Raw genomic sequence first — 18,489 nt, 5'->3', positions numbered from 1 at the left:
GATTGTTAAATTTGTGTCTTAGAAATATAACTTTGGGGGCGCCTGGATGGCTCAGTAGGTTGAGCGTCCGACTTCGGCTGGGGTCATGATCTCGCAGTCTGTGAGTTCGAGCCCCGCATCGGGCTCTGTGCTGTCAGCTCAGAGCCTGGAGCCTGCTTCGGATTCTGTGTCTCCCTCTCTCTCTGCCCCGCCCCCACTCATGCTCCGTCTCTCTCTCTCTCTCTCTCTCTCTCTCTCTCTCTCTCTTAAAAATAAATAAACATTAAAAAAAAAAAGAAATAAAACTTTGACTGGGCCGGGCTGTGGGAATGAACTGGCAAGTAAGAACTTAGGACATATCCAGGGCAGGCAGGAGACTGCTGAAATATCATAGACCTGTCAGAGTTGGAAAACAACCATTCTGAAGGTGAAATTAATAAAGGTCAGTACCCCATTCAGTAAGAACATTGAGGACAAAAGAGAAATTTCTTTTAATTTGAAACATTGAAACTTTTAAATTTAGGGCAGACATACTGAATCTGAGAAAGTTTTGTTTTATGGGATTCAGAGTTTATGAATAAATGAGCAAAATGAATATAGAGATGGAAGCAATTGATTTGTAGGTGAACACGTGTCTTTGGTTTACATCCATACCGCATTAATGACAGAAGGGTATAGAAGAGGAACTCTCCCATACATAGCCTTGCGTGTTAGAAAACACTTAGTCAGTAAGTATTTGTGAGGATGCCTTCTGTATTTCAGAACTATTCCAGATATCCCTGTCACAGAGCACAGATTGTTTTTTTTTCTTTATATCACTTCTTTTGCTGAGACATTACGTCCTGGTGTCATGGTTTCATTGACACATATTTTCAACACTGAGCCTCACTGTTTTGTTCACTGTTGTGTCCCCAGGGCCCTTAACAGTGTCTGGGACAAAGTCAAAGGCCAGGGTGTAGGTAATGCCAAACTGATGGCGTGCATGGACAGATGACTTCTTTTCAAACTTACCTGTAGCTAAATTAACTGCTTGTGATTTTTTAATGTCCATCGGAACAGAGTCAAATAGTATCTGTTGATCATAAAACAGCATCATCGGCAGCAGCGTTATATTGTGGAAGGGTCAGAGCCTTGGGAGTTAGAGAGACCCCGTCTGATCTCCAGTTTATACCCGCGGAGTCTTAGTTTCATCATCTGAATAGGACGATAAAACTTTGTAGAGTAGTTGGGAGTATTTAAAAATAATCTACGGTGTAGGTTGCATGGGACATTGTTACCCATTAAATGTTAATTTAATTTTTATTTATGTGGACTTAACTAAATGGCTTTGGCTCTATGTTGTGGTGAGAATAATCATAGATTAGCGCCCTTTCTTTAAAAATTTTTTTTAACATGCTCTACTTGAAAAATGAAGCAATGTGGTTATGGGAAGGGATTTAAACAAAGTGAAATCAGAGACTATCTTTCGACACCATTTCTGCTTCCATTACTATTAATTCAAACAAGTTATTATCCTACATGTGTATGTCCATGAAGAAAGGAAAATAACCCTTGAAAAAAATATTAAGCACGGTTTGAGGTTAGTTGTACATCTTTATTTCCTGCTATCCCCAGGAGAAAAATCCTAAGACTGAGTGTAATCAAGACTGTCTTGTGAGACTAGAGAGAGAGGCTGGTACTCACTGAACTACTTGCGTGTTTCGATCTGCGGAAATGACCGCGGCTTTGTTGTTACTTTGCAGATCTACCTACGTTTCTTGGACTACGAGATGCAGAATTCCAATGAATGCAAAAGGAACTTTGTGGCCGTGTATGATGGGAGCAGTTCCGTGGGGGACCTCAAGGCTAAGTTCTGCAGCACCGTGGCCAATGACGTCATGCTCCGCACAGGTCTTGGGGTCATCCGCATGTGGGCCGATGAGGGCAGTCGAAACAGCAGATTTCAGATGCTGTTCACATCCTTCCAAGAACGTAAGATTCTCTGCACTTGACTGTTTTTCCTTCACATATGTCATATGATGCAAGTCTCGTAAGCCGCTAATGGTATTTTGTCCATGCAGCGTGAGCACAGTGGGGTGCGTGGTAACAAGGTGTTAATAACACTGAGATTCCCTTTCCTTCATTCTGATCCAGCGACGGGAGAGAGTTACCTATTACATTCTGCTTCCTTATTTTAGCATACGCATGATAGCCTTGGTTAAGACAGTTCCTGCGTCGACTGGGAAATGAGAATTTTGTTTGTCTCTGGTTTAGCTCTTACGAAGCGTCTGGAACTTCAGCAGCTTCTGATGAAGTTTGAGTTTAAGTCTTAAAAACCTGCATAAAAATATTTGGTAGGTTCTCTTTAGTAAGCTTCTCTTGCAATTCCATTTATTGCAAATAGGTCTGAGACGACCGAGTTCCCATTAAAGTAAGCAAAGAGAGAGAATTGCTTGGGAGGAGAGTAAACAGAAAAAGTTAAAAAAATATTTAAAATGGCACCATGGGTGATATCTAGAGTTATGTGCAAACCGCAGCAATTTTAGAAAATTATGTTCTAACAAATAATGAGTCACATTAATAGATATATTTGGAATGTTCTTCAGAAACCCTGAATAATTCATGTTTAATAAATTTCTACAAATGAAAAAAAATAATCCTGAAAAATTCCGCTTTAGGAAATCAGCAGCCTGTATTTTGAAACTATATATTTATAAATAGAAAAAAATAGTTTTGAAATCGCCAGAATTTCTCAGTGATTGGCACAGCATCCAATATTTTTTCAATTCATAAATATGAAATATATTAGACAATTCTTTCATGTAGTGAATAGGTTTGGCTTTAAATTCCTGTCTGATTACCCAGTTGGAGAATTCTGGGACCCTGGAAGTGGCAAACGTCTCAGTCTTTGTCAATCTTGATTCCACCACGGAGTGCATTATCTTTCCTGGGATTACTGCAGATTGAAACAGCATGTTGCTCTCGTGTCCTCATTTCAACAGTTGATCAAAATGTTAGAGGTAGTGCATTTTTATGTCAGCAAGATATCGGGCCAAAAAAAAAAAATCTCGTCATTTTCTTGGTTAGAGTGGGAAGAAATTCAGACTACAAGGTCAGCCCATTTGGTGTCCTTGCTGATTACCCCACTGTCACCAATAGGTTTTGCCTTTGGTGGGGGGGGGGGTGGTTAAAGGTACTTATTTGATATTCTTATCAATCTTGGGTGATAATATGTTGAAAACTCGTATTTCATTTAAAAGATACGCATAAGGAAGGGCTAGCTAATATGTTAGATAATATAATCAATTTTTTTAAAAGATCACAAAAATCTATTTTTATCAACACGATACCGTAAAATGCAATGGGGATAAAAATGAAAAAATACATCCTTAGGTTTCAAATATCAACTAAAACGATAGTATAGAAGAGCCCTTCCTCCTAGGACTTCCTAAAGTTTTATTTCATTCAAACACAGTATGAGCTAAAGCTTGTTTTTTTTTTTTTTTTAAACAATTGGCAAAAAATATCTTTTGCAGTATTAGCTTCTATGAAGGAAAGGTAGGTAAACAACTCAAAGAAGGTAGGCTCTTGGGGAGCCTCACTGGTCAAACTGTAGATTGCAGCACCTATTCTGTTCTGGGTATTGTTAATAAGGAGGATCATCCATGGGAAGTGGCTGGCCAGGATGCAGAAGCAACTAGAATCACGAGACAAAGTCAAAGGAAGAGTGGCATAGTTTATCTGAGAGATTTTGTTGTTGTTTTGTTCTAAATGTGGTCACTACCTGAGACTTACGCTGGTGATACGGATTGATGTCTGGAAGGTGAGATTTGTTTGTTAAATTGTAGGGAAACGTTGGAGCGATACTTAGGAAAAACGTGTAGCTCACAGGATGTGTGGTATTCGCAAACTGAATGGATTCCCATAGAGGGTACAGGCTCTGGCTAGGTGGCAGTCAGTCTGTAAATGGGTCACCAGGTGGTGTGAATGGTGTAGGGGAATGTCTGAGTTTTGTAGGGAACAAACTGGTAAACTTCACTGATCCCGTTCAACTCTAACACTGATTGAGTTCCATGAGTCTTTAGGATCCTGCTGGTACAAGAAATGGTGCATTATGTCATACTGTGCAGATGCCATTGGAAGTATTTCTATTTGAGCTGAAAGAAAGAGTTTTCATGCAGGTATGTAAACGATCTCCAGAGGTCCTTCAAGCGGTGGACCTTTCAAAGTTGAATCCAGAAAAAACATGGCATCCGTCCTCCATAGGAGGAAAGCACCCCAATTTTTATGTTCCTGCACAGTGGACGGCTTATCACGGTCACGTCAGTGACAGGTGGTACAGTAGCATTCTCTGTGTTTAGCTCATAAAGTTTACACTGGCTTTGATTAGAACAAATGTATCGTCCATGTCATGTTTCCTCTGTAGCTTTTTGGTATTTTGCATCGTATTGCTTTATTTTTGGCTGAAACTGGTTGGGCTTCAGCCATGACATGCCAAGGATCAAAGGCATTGTGTGATGACGTGTGTGGGTATGGACCAAGCCTTTCTGTATCAAAGTCAAAGTGTTCCAGATAAGAGCTGAACATTTCAAAACAACAAGAAATTAACTTCGATCAGTGCTAATACTTTGGTGATGCTACTGAGTGGCTTAGGTCATTTTCAGGACTTTAATGAGGAAATAAAGGAACTCTATTTGTGGCGTTTCAAGTTCCCCAAATGGTATTGTTCTAGTCCATATTGGTGGCTAAGAAAGTATTTTGCATTGCCTTTTTGTTTTCTTGATGATAATAGGTATAACATTTATATAGTATATATATCATATATGTAAACATAGTTTATATGTAATATACTCTCTTATTTATATTATATAATCCATATATAATATTAATAATATACATGCCTCTAATCTTACTCCATACACATCCACACACATATGGAGTGAAAACTATTGGTGTGAAATCAACGGCCAGCTTTGTCTTACTCAAATAATAAGAAACCACTTTGACGTTTTTCTTGGTTCTTAGCATTTATTAGGCAGTATGCCCAGTGCAGCGTTGAGAAGTGCTTACAGCACATTCAACAACATTCTAATATATGTCAAAAGGTCTCATGTTGGGACCATACGATGTATTTTTTTGAGTAGAGTTGACACCCAATGTTCCATTAGTTTCAGGTGGACAACTTAGTGATTTGACAAGTTTGTCCATGATGCTATGCTCACCACAAGTGTAGGTCCCCTCTGCCCTTCTACAGCACTGTCACAATATCAATGACTCTGTTCCTTATGTTCTGCCTTTTAGTCCTGTGACTTACTCAGTCCATAACTGAAAACCTGTATCTCCCCCCTTCTTCGCCCATTTTGTCCATCCCCCCAACCCATCCCCTCTGGCGACTATCCGTTCATTCTCTGTACGTATAGGTCTGATTCTGGTTTTTGTTTGTTATATTTTTAGATGTTAAAGGAGAGCTCAGGGACTGTCTCTTCTAATCCCAAACATTTTGTGAATTCAGACAGAATAAGAAAAGATCCAGGGAAGGTAACTGACTTTCCCTGCGCACCCAAAACTCCGTACCTAGTGATTGAACAGTCCCGTGGCAAGGATGGAAGACCTGATTCTGAAGCTCATAAGTTCTCTTGTGGATGACTTTGTCACTTGTAAGGAATGGACAGAGCTCCCATTTTCTAAAGATGATGAATGATAAAGATGACGATAACAATAGGGAACACTTCTACATCAGTCATATAGCTCAGACATGTCAACACTGGTTTATGTGCTTTTCAAGGAGTTTTGATGCCTCTGTCCTATCCGCTGTGCCTTCTGTCTACATGTTGCACAAACATGCTATAATCCTACAGTACTCCACTTTCCTATGCCCTACAAGATCAGACTCAAGTAAAATTATAACCAGGGACTTCCGCTCTGGAACATACTAAGCTAGAGACTAATGGATGCTAAACTGGTGCTGATTTGTTACACATCAATGGGAAACTACTGCAGGTTTTGATACTGAAAGTGAGGTGTCGCCCTAACAAATATCTAAAATGTGGAAGCGGCAGGGGTTCAGGCAGTGGTCATAGGTTGGTCGAATTTTGAGGAGCATGCTAGAAAAGGCCTGCATTGCGTTAGATGGGCAGAATAAATCTGGACTCCGAGGGCTGCTGGGGAGGGCTGGGACGGAACCGGGGGAAGGAAATCGTTGTTTTGCCGTGGCGGAAAGCTCAGAGAAATTGTCCTGCAGGACCTGCTGAGGGACCAACACTGGCTACGTGACTAAGTAAATTACTGCAGAGAGTGTTGAAGGCATAGCCTGGCATCTCTTGCTGCTTGCAGTAGCTTGTGAGAGGGAAGAAGCAAATCGAGGGGAGGACCCGTGAGCAAAAAGCAATCAGGACCCGAAGGTTTTGAAAACTGCCAGCCTCTCCAGGTGGCAGAGATGTTAAAAGTCAGAAGTGACTGCCAAACGCATGGCAGGGGGTGAGGCTGAATGTGTGACCGTATAGCCTCTGCTAAATCACCAGAGACAGCAGAAGAGCACAGTGTCGGTAACAGAAGGGCCCTTTCCGGAGGTTGGAGGTGTGCCTCACAGATCTTCCAGACTGGAGGGCATCCAGGAGGACTAGGGCGCTGACCCTCAGCCACCTCAGCAGGACCCATGGGGAGAGACAGGATTGCATCAGAGACTTTGGGTGAGCATCTGTCTGAGAGCAAAACCCAGTGAATTTCAAGCCAGGGCCACGGGCTTCTTGAGAAGACCACTTCAGCAGAAACTCTTTTGGTTTGGGCTGAAAGAGGCAGAGTACCGATGAAGAGACATCGTCAGAACCCCCAAGTTCTTGTGGCATGGAGCCATCAGATAAAAGTGCCCAACTGCAAATGTATGTCACCATTCATAGAAAGGAAGAGTGACAGCACAGCACCACGAGCCTGGAGGGTGAAGCCCACAGCGACAGAGGGTTTTTCCTAGAAATGGAAACATAGTACCAAGAAATCCAGCATTTGCCCTGCTGGACTTCAAAACTGTTATGGATCAGAGACTCCCGTTTACTCTCCATTCTCCCTATTTCCAACCAGACTCTCTATACCCATGATGCTGTGCCTCTCCCACCATTGTGTGCCAGAGTGTTGGGACAGGTGATTTGTCTCTTTGGTTCTGGGGTCTAATGGGCGGAGGAAAAATGGTCTCTTGGGGCTACGGTCTAGACTCCTATAAGGGCTGAACCCAGGAGCCTCTTCTGTACCACATTTAGATGGCTTAGGTGTGAGGTTTGGGACTTTGAGTCAGTGCTGTAGCGCGGTGATACTCACGGGAGCCGTGAGAAAGGGAGAATCTATTTTGCATCCATGACAAGACTGAGGCACTGGGAGCCAACGAGTGGGCAGTGATAGGCAGTGATGACCCCAACATTTCCACCTTTTTGTGTATAGAGCCTATACATACCTCTCCGCTGAGTGCAGGAAGGATCTGAACATCATGGAATGTCACTCCGTGATCATGTTACATGTCGTGGCAAAAGGGATTTTGCATGAGTAGTTAAGGTCCCTAATCAGTTGACTCTGAATTAATCAAAAGGGAAACTGTCCTGGCGGGGCTGAGTATACACAAAAAATACTGGTAATAGTCTTTAAGCCCTTTTAAAAGAAGGTCTAAAAGGCATGAATGCAAGAAGTCAGAGGCATTCTAAGCTGTAGCAAATACTCCTGCTGGCATTTACGGAGCATGCTGCTGTCACCGACTTTGAGTCTGGAGTTCTCTCTTGTGCAGCAAAAGAGCGGACACAGAATTGAATATGAGAGAGGCTAATGTCGGGGAGGAGACAAGAGTCCTGAGCAAGGGTCCTGTTTCTGTTTTATTAGGATCAGAAGGCTTACATATGTGACGGACATGCAGAAAGAGACAATACAACAGTGATCATTAACTCGTGTGTGAGAGAAAAGGGGTTTTGATGGTATGTGGTGTTAGGGGTCAGGGTCAAGACAACGTCCTAGTTGTGAGAAGATGGCCATTTACTGCAGGCACCGGGCACCGTGTCTATTTTAACTTTTCTAGGGGCTTAGACAGATAGAGGGTGCCACCTCACTAACACGGCACTTTTTCTCACTAATTCGCCCTGGGCACTTCCGCCCTGTAGCTGCTTTCCCCTCTATGCTTTGTGTTATTTCACGATTAATCCTGGGCTCTTTTGCCCTGGTGCCGTGACTTTCCGACTCTATCTGTTCTCGGACACTTTCATCCTGTGGTGACTCCCCCCCCCCCAAGCCTTGTTAACCCATTGGTGCAAGCTCAGAGAATTCTTAAACTTATTCCCCACACATTGCCACGTTGTAGAGAAGACCATGTGGCAGAGCATGGGGGTAGGCTTTGGGAGCCGAGACCGAGAATGTTGCCCATCTGAGAGCCAGGGAGAAAGGGGGAGCCTCAGCCCAGCGACCCAAGAGACTGAGTGCTCCCAATGACCTGAATATAAGGCGGTAAGATTGTAGTAATTTGTTACTTCGCAATAGAAAACCAAAACACATTCCTGTTGTAACAATATGCACTTTTGAAGGCCATAGATAATCCAGATGTCAATCTGTATATGTCACTTACATATATTAACTGATACGCTATGATTTATTAACTGGTTCATGCTTTTTCTAGATTTGGTAGTTGAGGAGATGCACCAAGGTAGAATTGTAGGAAAGATATAAAAAACAATCACTCTAACATCAGCTTGACCCTGAAAGTAGAGTGACCACTATGTTATTAACCTAGGCATCAGTGTTTTCATTTTGATACTTACTCGTAATCCCTCCATTCGCCATTTTGTTCTTTCATCTAATGCGTAAGCACCCAACCGCTGATGGCCCAGAGATGAATGGGATGTTCGGTCCTCTTATGGTGCTACCGCACTCATTCAAACTGAATGAGCGTGTGACTCACTCCAGAACATGTTCATTTACCTCTGGTACTCTGCTCCACCCCGTCACCACGTACTTCCTCATTGACTTTAGTAAACTATCCACTGAAACACTGTACTTTAAAAAGCCTTTTCTCATGGGGTCTTTTTTTCCTCTCTCTCCAGCATTTGTTTATATTAGTAGGATCTTTGCTCTTTGGCCACAGTGAGCGATTATTATTTCACCGTTTAGTTTTATTATTGTTTCTTGTCTGGGGCATATTTTGGCATGCCGTCTGTCTCTTGTGTCCACAATTTACATTCTGTCCGCCGGAGTGCACATGCCCAGCTTTGCAAGATACAAGTAAAATTGTTCTGTGGTCTCAATAAACTAAATCTGGTGGATCCTAAGGGTGAAAAGTTGCAGAGATGTTTGATTAGAAGCGTCCAAGTGCACTGAGCTCAGGAGCTCTCTGAGAATACACACCAAAACATATTGATGATCATCAACTCAAAACAATAATGTTTCATTTGCTCTCTAGAAAAAGCAAGCCCCAACACAGTTACAAGTTTGGGGTAAATGATAAGATCCAAAGGCATGGTGTTTTCCTGCATTTCACCCAGGAGAGAAAATGACCTTCATTAGAGGAAGCCATGCTGCTGATTGTAAACTGATGTTTTAATGTAGAGATCTCCATGCCTCACTGTTAAGAGTTGGTGCGTTTTGAAACATTGAAGACTACTTTGTTAATACAGGAAATATTTACTTATATCTGTCATACAGCTGCATAAATACCAGATGGCATACATAGAAATATCAGTACGATGCAGAATATGCTGGCAAATTTGCTGCACATGTGTCCTATTTTGGCACCTGTTTCTAAAGTAGACAGAAAACACCGTGTGGCTAGGGGATGTATCATATATATAAGCATCAAAAGTAAGATAGGCGTTAATATAAAAACATAATTAAAATAAAAAAGGAAAAGCCGAATTGAATAATTGGCAACATAAACAGCAGGGTAAATATTCTTAACTATGAAGAATAAAGATTGGAGTGCCCGGGTGGCTCAGTCAGCGGGGTGTCCAATTTCGGCTCAGGTCATGATCTCTCACAGTTCGTGAGTTCGAGCCCCACGTCGGGCTCTGTGCTGACAGCTCAGAGCCTGGAGCCTGCTCCGGATTCTGTGTCTCCCTCTCTCTGTGTGTCCCTCCCCTGCTTGTGCGCACGCTCTCTCCCTCTCTCTCAAAAATAAATAAAATAAAACAATTTTTAAAAAGAATAAAGATTGTGTAAGACAATTTGAGAAAGTTATATAAGCCAACGAGAAAAAATGGGGCAAATAAAGTGAAAAATTAATTCATAGAGAAGCAGAAATGGCCTGTTGGTATAGGAAACATACACTGGTATGTGTTAGTAAACAAAGAGATGCAAATTCCAGTAGGAATCAGGCCTGTTTTTATCTATTCAGTTGTTTAAAAATATAGCAATAATAAAATACCCAGTTTAGTAGATGGTGTGAGAACGAGAATATATGCATGCTTTCTTCTGTTGATCTGAAACTTAATCTAAAAATATATGTATATATTAGTGGTAAGTATGTTTAAAAGCATTCAACCAATGAAAATTAAGTGGCTTGGTTAAATGCTTCTTGGAACCTGTATATATTCTTTGAACTCTTTAGACACTGTGTTAGAACGATACAAACATTGAGCTATGTGAAAAAAACAAAATTCTCAAAGCAAATATCAAACAAAACACACATAAAAGTATATTGTAAGTATATGTGATAAATATTTAATATAGAGTGTCTGCTGTATATGTAATGCATGTGTGTAGAAGGCAATTCATTTAAGGTAGCAATAGTGATTAATTTTAGGTGTCGAGGATTTTTGATCTTCGGTGTTTTATGATTTTTCTACAATGAACAGTTATTGTTTGGGTAAACATTTTTTAAAAGCAATAAATATAACTTTGAGATGACTTTCTAAAGAAATGTATTAAATCCAAGAAAACAAGAATATAGATGTTCTTTTCTATGTTGGGAAAATCAAGACACATCTATGATGTCAGGAAATGATAACTAATCAATAGGGTTTTCTGGGAGGTGGTAATTATACCAACAGGTGAGGACAGCTCACTATCTAATGACTTGTTCTTTCAGACTAAATAATCACCATGGTTTACACTAGAATTTCTCCACTTTTTACCCTCAAGACACTCACCTGATGGCTTGTTTATGACATGACAGGTGCTGATGGCTAAGCCTATGTTTTTCTAATGTCCTTGGAGCACTAGAGGTGACATCAGTCCTTCCTCCTCTGGGTGCCATGAGTGAATCTTTGAGTTTGCTCTAATTTTTTTTTTTTCAACGTTCATTTATTTTTGGGACAGAGAGAGACAGAGCATGAACGGGGGAGGGGCAGAGAGAGAGGGAGACACAGAATCGGAAACAGGCTCCAGGCTCTGAGCCATCAGCCCACAGCCCAACGCGGGGCTCGAACTCACGGACCGCGGATCGTGACCTGGCTGAAGTCGGACGCTTAACCGACTGCGCCACCCAGGTGTCCCTGAGTTTGCTCTAATTTTAAATGATGTCAGTAGTTAGAAAATGTTGCTCTTGACCATTTCATAGTGAATCATGACTTCTGACTTGCAAGGTGTTCTAGTCAAAAGCCATTGGCTACTCATGTCAGAGATCTCACTCTTTTCCCAATTCGGCCTTTCCCGCCCCTGTTGCGGTGTTGTGTGGCCATAGTTACATCTACAGGGGCTGGTGGATCATGTTCTGATTCCTCCGAGAAATTAGCTACTGGTGTAAATAGGGACATTGGCTTCATTCCTATTGCTGTTCCAACAGCACATTTAGTGCTTAAATCAACAAAAATGTATTATTTGAAATAGATGTCACTGGGTTGAAACCATGGTGTCAACAGGGCCACTGTCTTGAGAGGCCGTAGTGAAGCATGCATTCCCTCACCTGTCCTAGTTTCTAGAGCTGTGCTCTTCCCATTGAGTGGGTTATATAGCTCCTTCTCCTTCCAAGCCAGTAAGGTCACCTTTTGTCTCTCTTGGATTCCTTGTTATATATCACATTCTGTCCCTTGGAGCTCCTCCTTTTCTCTGTAAAGATGCCTGTGATTACATTGGCCCCTCCTGGATAATCCAGAATAATCTCCACATTTTGAAGCCCATAATCACATCTGCAAAGTCTCTTTTGCATATCAAGTAACGTTCACAAATTCGGGGCATTAGGATGTGGGCATCTTTGGGAGCTATTATTCAGCTTACCACAGTAGGTTTGCTGTTCTTATTCTGTTTTTATTTGTTTGTTTTTATTAAATTGATAAACTCTTCACCTAAAATTATGAAAGATATAGTTTATTGGACTCGAAGACCAAAGGTACACAATGCCAAATGGTAATGGTGTCTCTAAATACATGTCCCTTTCATGCCCTACTCCTGAATATGTATTCTTCTATATAATGAAATTATTTAAAAGTTGAATGTTTTTATTACTACAGGAAAAGTACAAGAAGAGAATGTATCATAAATATATAAATATATAATTTTGGCATGCATGTATGTGTTTTGAATTCTAAAATTAATGTTAAGCATTTTTCAAAACAAAATTACAGATCATTTCAAAAAAGTGTTTTGGGCACCTGGGTGGCTCAGTTGGTTAAACTTCCGACTTCAGCTCAGGTCGTGATCTCTCAATCCATGGGTTTGAGCCCTGCATCGGGCTCTGTGCTGATGGCTCAGGGCCTGGAGCCAGCTTCGGATGCTGTGTCTCCCTGTCTTTCTGTCCTTCCCTTGCTCTCTCTCTCTCTCTCTCAAAATAAACATTAAAAGAATTTTTAAAGTGTTTTAATTGATAAAAAAAAAATAGTATGAAAATATATGAAAGAGTACCCATTTGGTGACAGTCAGTTAATTCCTCTCCTTTCTTATCTATAACACCTTGACTTTAAGCCTCAGTTTCTTTTTCAGAAAATGAAGGAGAGGTTATAGAGTAGCTGTGAGTTTTAAATATATGTGTTCAAAACAGAGCTAATGGTAAATGGTTGGTGATAACTATTGTGTCCATTAATGGGATACCAACATACTGAAACCTTTATAGTCAGGAGTTTCTTACTTTCAATATAATGAGAATTTTGAGCAAGGGATAATAATATAAAATTGTTTAGTCTTCCAGGGACCTACCCTTCCTTCCTCTTAAGCATGTGATTGAGTCCAGTTGTAACGATCAGAAATATTTTAATATTGGAAGTAATACTTGGCTCAAATTCCTTTTTTAAAAGTATGTCTATAGATTTATAGGCTGGTGGAATAATTAAAATTTAAAATCAATTTTCTTGAATGATTTTTTAGACTAAAATATTTGTCTTTCTTTAAATAATGTTGATTTCCATGTGTATGTGTTGAATTACTTAGAAAATATTTGCAGAATTTTCAACGAACTTTTTATTTATTTTTTTGAGAGAGAGAGGAGGCAGTGCAGAGGGAGAATAAGAATCCCAAGTAGGTTCCACACCCAACACAGCCCGAGGTGGGGCTTCACCTCATGACTGCGAGATTGTGACCTGAGCTGAAATCAAGAGTCGGACGCTTAGCCAACTGAGCCACCCAGGCACCCCCCCCATCAAAATGTTTTGATCAGTGTTGTCTTGGTGAGGTTGTCAGTCTGCCAGAGATGTTGTGGACAAGAATAAAGGCAGCAAATTCCTTGTAGTTTTTGGCAGGATCCTTGGGGATAACATGTATTGATCTCTTTGATTCTCAGTTTACAGCTGTTGTAGTTTATGTCTATCACTGGAAGTAGATTGCGGGTACTTGTTGTATGGAGACAGAAAATGATTATTCTGACTTGTTAGCCTTTGAACTAGGAGGATCACAAAGTTGAGGCTATGATGGCCCATTCATTTTCTCCACCCTAATCTTTATTTACCTCAGTTCCCGCTTTGGGGATTTGGCACTTACAACAATGAAACCAAATCTAGTGACTTTAATGGAACAGCATGTCTCAACCAGCTAACTGTTATAGACATGTACACCAGTCATGAAAACAAACCCTGAGATCCATGTCTGAGTACTGGTAATAATCAGACTACAGACCCCAAGGAAATGCAATATCCCCCTTATGGTAATTGTAGACCTATCTAATTAGGGACGATGAATAAATCATCATGTAGCTGACCCAAGGCAGACATAATTATAGTATACAAATATATGTTCATCCTTGGGATCAAATAGAATGGATAAGATCACGATGTGTCTCATGTCCTATGTGAGGAAAGAAATGATCTCTATCTATGGAATATAATTCTCTCATGAAGATACTTTTTCTTTTTTTAATATGCTGTCTTTTTGGGACAGTAGCAATATGCAATTTTAGCAGAAAGATTGGGGGAATCTAATAAATGTGAGTGGGATTAAATTGAAATTTGTGAATAGATTTTCTTGTATTTAAAAAAGAGATTAAAATTCATCTTAATAATTCGAGATCTTTTGACAGGTAACTAAGTCACATTGGAACATAGAGTTTTGGAGGCAGATATTGATCTTTCAAAAAAATATATGAAGATGATAAAGGAGATGAAGAGAAGAGGCACAAATCTATTTCTGGCCTGAAATCTGGTCAGCATTTTTCAAATAAAATGTCATTTTCTCTAATTGCATAGCCTGAAGGCCATTTTAAGTTTAAAATATGGTGGCAGGGGAAATTTTTCCATTTATTTGGGGAAAAACAAAACATTTGTTTTGGGGACAATTCGGATGGCCAAATATATTTATTTTTTTCCATTATATTTTTCTTGAATTAGAATATCTTGATTCAAACATAACAAGCTAGACACTTTTCAATCCAGTTTTTGAAGGCTTTGAATTCCTACTCAGATGCTTATTCATAATTGATATCTCTGACGTGTTAGCTATTTTCTTCCATTAAATTCATTAAAAAAGTTTAGTTATTTCTTAGAAATTGAAATCTGGCCATTTGCAGCAACATGGATGGAACTGGAGGGTATTATGCTAAGTGAAATAAGTCAGGCAGAGAAAGACAGATACCATATGTTTTCACTCATATGTGGATCTTGAGAAACTTAACAGAAGACCAGGGGGGAAGGGAAGTGGGAAAAAAAATGTTACAGAGAGAAAGGGAGGCAAACCATAAAAGACTCTTAAGTACTGAGAACAAACTGAGGGTTGATGGTGGGTGGGGGAGAGGAGAAAGTGGGTGATGTGCATTGAGGAGGGCACTTGTGGGGATGAGCACTGGGAGTCGTATGGAAATCAATGTGACAATAAATTGCATTAAAAAATTAAAAAATGAAATGAAAAAATAGAAACTTCTTAAAACCTCAAAAAATAAAATAAAATCGTTGTCAGAATAGAATGGCAAGATGGCACTCCATGTCTATCTTACTGTTGAAAAAGTTTTGTTCTGATATCTGTCAGTTGGTAGGTATTTATTAAGCACCTCCAAAATGGTATGTGTTTGTTATTCAAAGCCCAAGTTATACAGCAGTGAGCAAGACAACTCCTTTGCCTTACATTTTTATAAGAGGAGACAAACGATATACAGAGAAGTGAATTTAAGAAGATAAATTAAAGTCCTAATAAGTATTTGGAAAAACAACAAATTAGACGAACATGATGGAGAAGGGTGTGGATCTCAGTGCGCCATGGTTATGGTGGGTGACATTGGAGTTCAAGAGGTAGCTGAGTTGAGATGTTGGATGAGCACAAGGGGTATTGAGGAGTCTGGCATTCACTCTGTTAAAGAAAGGTTTTGGAGTGTTTTAAACAGGGGTGAGCAATGGTTTGATTTATACTTTTAAAGGACCAGATTTCCTTTGGCTGCTCTGTCCATGGATCTGATATAGAAAAACGGGTGTTGAAAAATGGCCATGAGCCACTTGTACCAATGGAGATGGCAACAAGAACTCGGCAGATAAATAGATGGTAGAGAGATAGATAGATAGATAGATAGATAGATAGATGATAGAAAATAGATGGATAGGTAATAGATGATAGCTAGCTAGCTAGCAAGCTAGATTATAGATGGGTAGAGAGATAAGAAGAGATAGATAGATAGATGATAGATAAATAGATAATAGATCGATAGATGATAGATAGATAGATAGATAGATAGATAGATAGATAGATAATATATGGATAGATAGATAAGAGATAGATAGATAATGGATAGATAGATAATAGATAAATAGATGTATAGATAGATAGATAGATAGATAGATAGATAGATAGATAGATAGATAGATGATAGATAATAGATGATAGCTAGCTACCTAGCTAGCTAGATAATAGATGGGTAGAGAGATAAGAGATAGATAGATGATAGATAAATAGATAATAGATAATAGATTGATAGATAATAGATAGATGATAGCTAGCTAGCTAGATGATAGATAGATAGATAGATAGATAGATAGATAGATAATATATGGATAGATAAGAGATAGGTAGATAGATAGATAGATCGATCGATAATGGGTAGATAGATAATAGATAAATAGATGGATAGATAGATAGATAGATAGATGATAGATAGATAAGGCTGACACAACTAAAGGCTATTTGGACGTGGGTGTTGAAAGAGAAAAGACTCAAGAAAGACCCTAACCCTTCAGCCTTAGCAGCCTTAATGTTAATAACTCATGGCCCTTATTAATATCAGGAAAGTGTGTGAGTGGAAGCATGATGTGGGGAAGGGGTAGTTAAAGAGGAGTAAGGTCACAATTGTTTCTGTATCATCTAGCCATGTTTCACTTAAGATGGTACTTAGAATCCCAAGAAGAAGTTATGTCGGGATTTGCTGGTATGGTATAAATCTGGACTTCAGATGGGAGTCAGAGCTGGAAGGGTAAGCCCAGGAGAAAATAGAGTGTCAGAGGCTTTGCAGGCTTCCCAGGATCCCCTGGGATAGAGAAGAGAAGGGGGGCCTCTCATGATTACCCTGGAGACCTGACTGCAGGGTTCTGAGAGGCAGAGGGAAAATCGTCTCTGTCATCTAGATCAATTAAAATTATTAGTGAATAAAAGTAATTGCGTTTCCAAGTGCACTAGAATTTGCTCTTTAGCATAAATTCATTACTTAAATATTTAATGCAGATATGTATCACATTTCCATATTTATGATAAACATAAGCTTTATTTCCATCTCTCAGGCAAAGTGGTAGGCTCTAGAGCATCCAGACTATCAGAAAGTTTTAATAAATCAATGTCTTCAAGGCTGATAAAAGTTGAATTCTACAAATGAAGCAAGGACGTGTCAATGTACTCTAAGCTGTCTCCTCATCCTGCTGCTGCTCTACACATTCCTGCAACCATTTCCATCCCAACTTCAGATTGGAGAAGTGATGGGAAAGAAAAGTGAGCAGAGGTAGAAGACTCGGTGATGTGGGCGTGTGAGCGTGTGTGTGTGCATGCGTGTGGCAGCACCCACAGAGGCGGTGAACTTTTGACAAACTTCACATTAAACAAATCCGAAGTATCTGAGAGAGAGGCAAGAAGCCGGAGAATGTGGATGGAGAGAGTGAGATTTGGGTCAGGTGCTGGGAGACACGAGGGAGCATTTGAGCTGTTATTTAGCTGATATTATTATTAAAAGAAAAGTAGGATCAAGCATCACTTCCATTTCCAAATTTTCTTGATGAAGTAGCATGTTCTTTGGCTTTGAACTCACCTACCATTGATTGTTTCATTAGCCACAAAGCACAAGGATGTGAAATATCAGTGTTTCAGAGAGACATCTGCCAGGTTTTATTTTCCATTTTGTTTCAATATTTCCTGAGGGTAGCATTTAGTGGATTTCTGAATTGAAAAAGAATGCAATCAGACAAAACACTAATTTGAAAAGATACGTGTACCCCTATGCATATTGCACCATTATTTACAATAGCCAAGATATGGAAGCAGCCCAAGGGTCCATCAACGGATGAATGGATGGTGGTATGTATATATACAATGGAATATTACTCAGCCATAAAAAAGAATTAAATCTTTCTATTTGCAATGACATGGTTGGATCTAGAGAGTGTTATGCTAAGTGAAATGGGCGAATCAGAGAAAGACAAATACTGTGTGTTTTCACTCATGTGTGGAATTTAAAACCAAAACGAATGAATAAAGAAAAGAAGAGACAAACCAAGAAACAGATTCTTAACTGCAGACAGCAAACTGATGCTTACCAGAGGGGAGATTTGAAATAGGTGGGGATGGGGTGAAATCGGGAAAGGGGATTAAAAGGACACTTATCATGATGAGCACTGAGTAATATACAGCATTGTTGAATCACTATATTGTCCACCTGAAGCTAATATAACACTGTATGCTAACTGTACTGGAATTTAAAGACAGGTGAAAAAAAAGAAAATAATAATGATCATAAATAATAATAATAAATAATAAAAAGGAAAGCAGTTAGGGAGACATAACACTAATAAGTGAGAAGGAATTTTAGTGACTTTGGCATGAACAAAAGTTACTATAAGTTAAAAAAAATTAATTACCAAAAGGGAACAAAATTTATAAACATGTGGCACAATACTGAAAAATGATCAAATGTTCGTGAATAGACTTTTAACATTACAGCTGATATGTTTTATGATTCTTTATTAAAATTTT

General features: G+C 39.6%; 1 protein-coding gene across 13 annotated transcripts in view; it reads left to right on the top strand.

Annotated features, from left to right (window-relative positions):
- Positions 1–18,489, top strand: part of NETO1 (neuropilin and tolloid like 1) — a 131,186-nt gene that overhangs the window by 76,893 nt on the left and 35,804 nt on the right. For 10 of the 13 annotated variants that reach the window (XM_045041205.1, XM_045041206.1, XM_045041204.1 and 7 more), the window contains one exon: positions 1,722–1,950. In XM_045041205.1, coding sequence (XP_044897140.1) covers positions 1,722–1,950 — 229 coding nt within the window. Of the gene's footprint in view, positions 1–1,721; positions 1,951–17,030; positions 17,792–18,489 lie in introns of those variants that run through there. The other 3 variants (XM_045041208.1, XR_006587641.1, XM_045041210.1) reach the window with 3 other exon arrangements.

Source organism: Felis catus, chromosome D3, assembly GCF_018350175.1.
Source record: "Felis catus isolate Fca126 chromosome D3, F.catus_Fca126_mat1.0, whole genome shotgun sequence".
Lineage (NCBI taxonomy): Eukaryota > Metazoa > Chordata > Mammalia > Carnivora > Felidae > Felis > Felis catus.
This window is presented reverse-complemented; position numbering and strand designations above follow the sequence as displayed.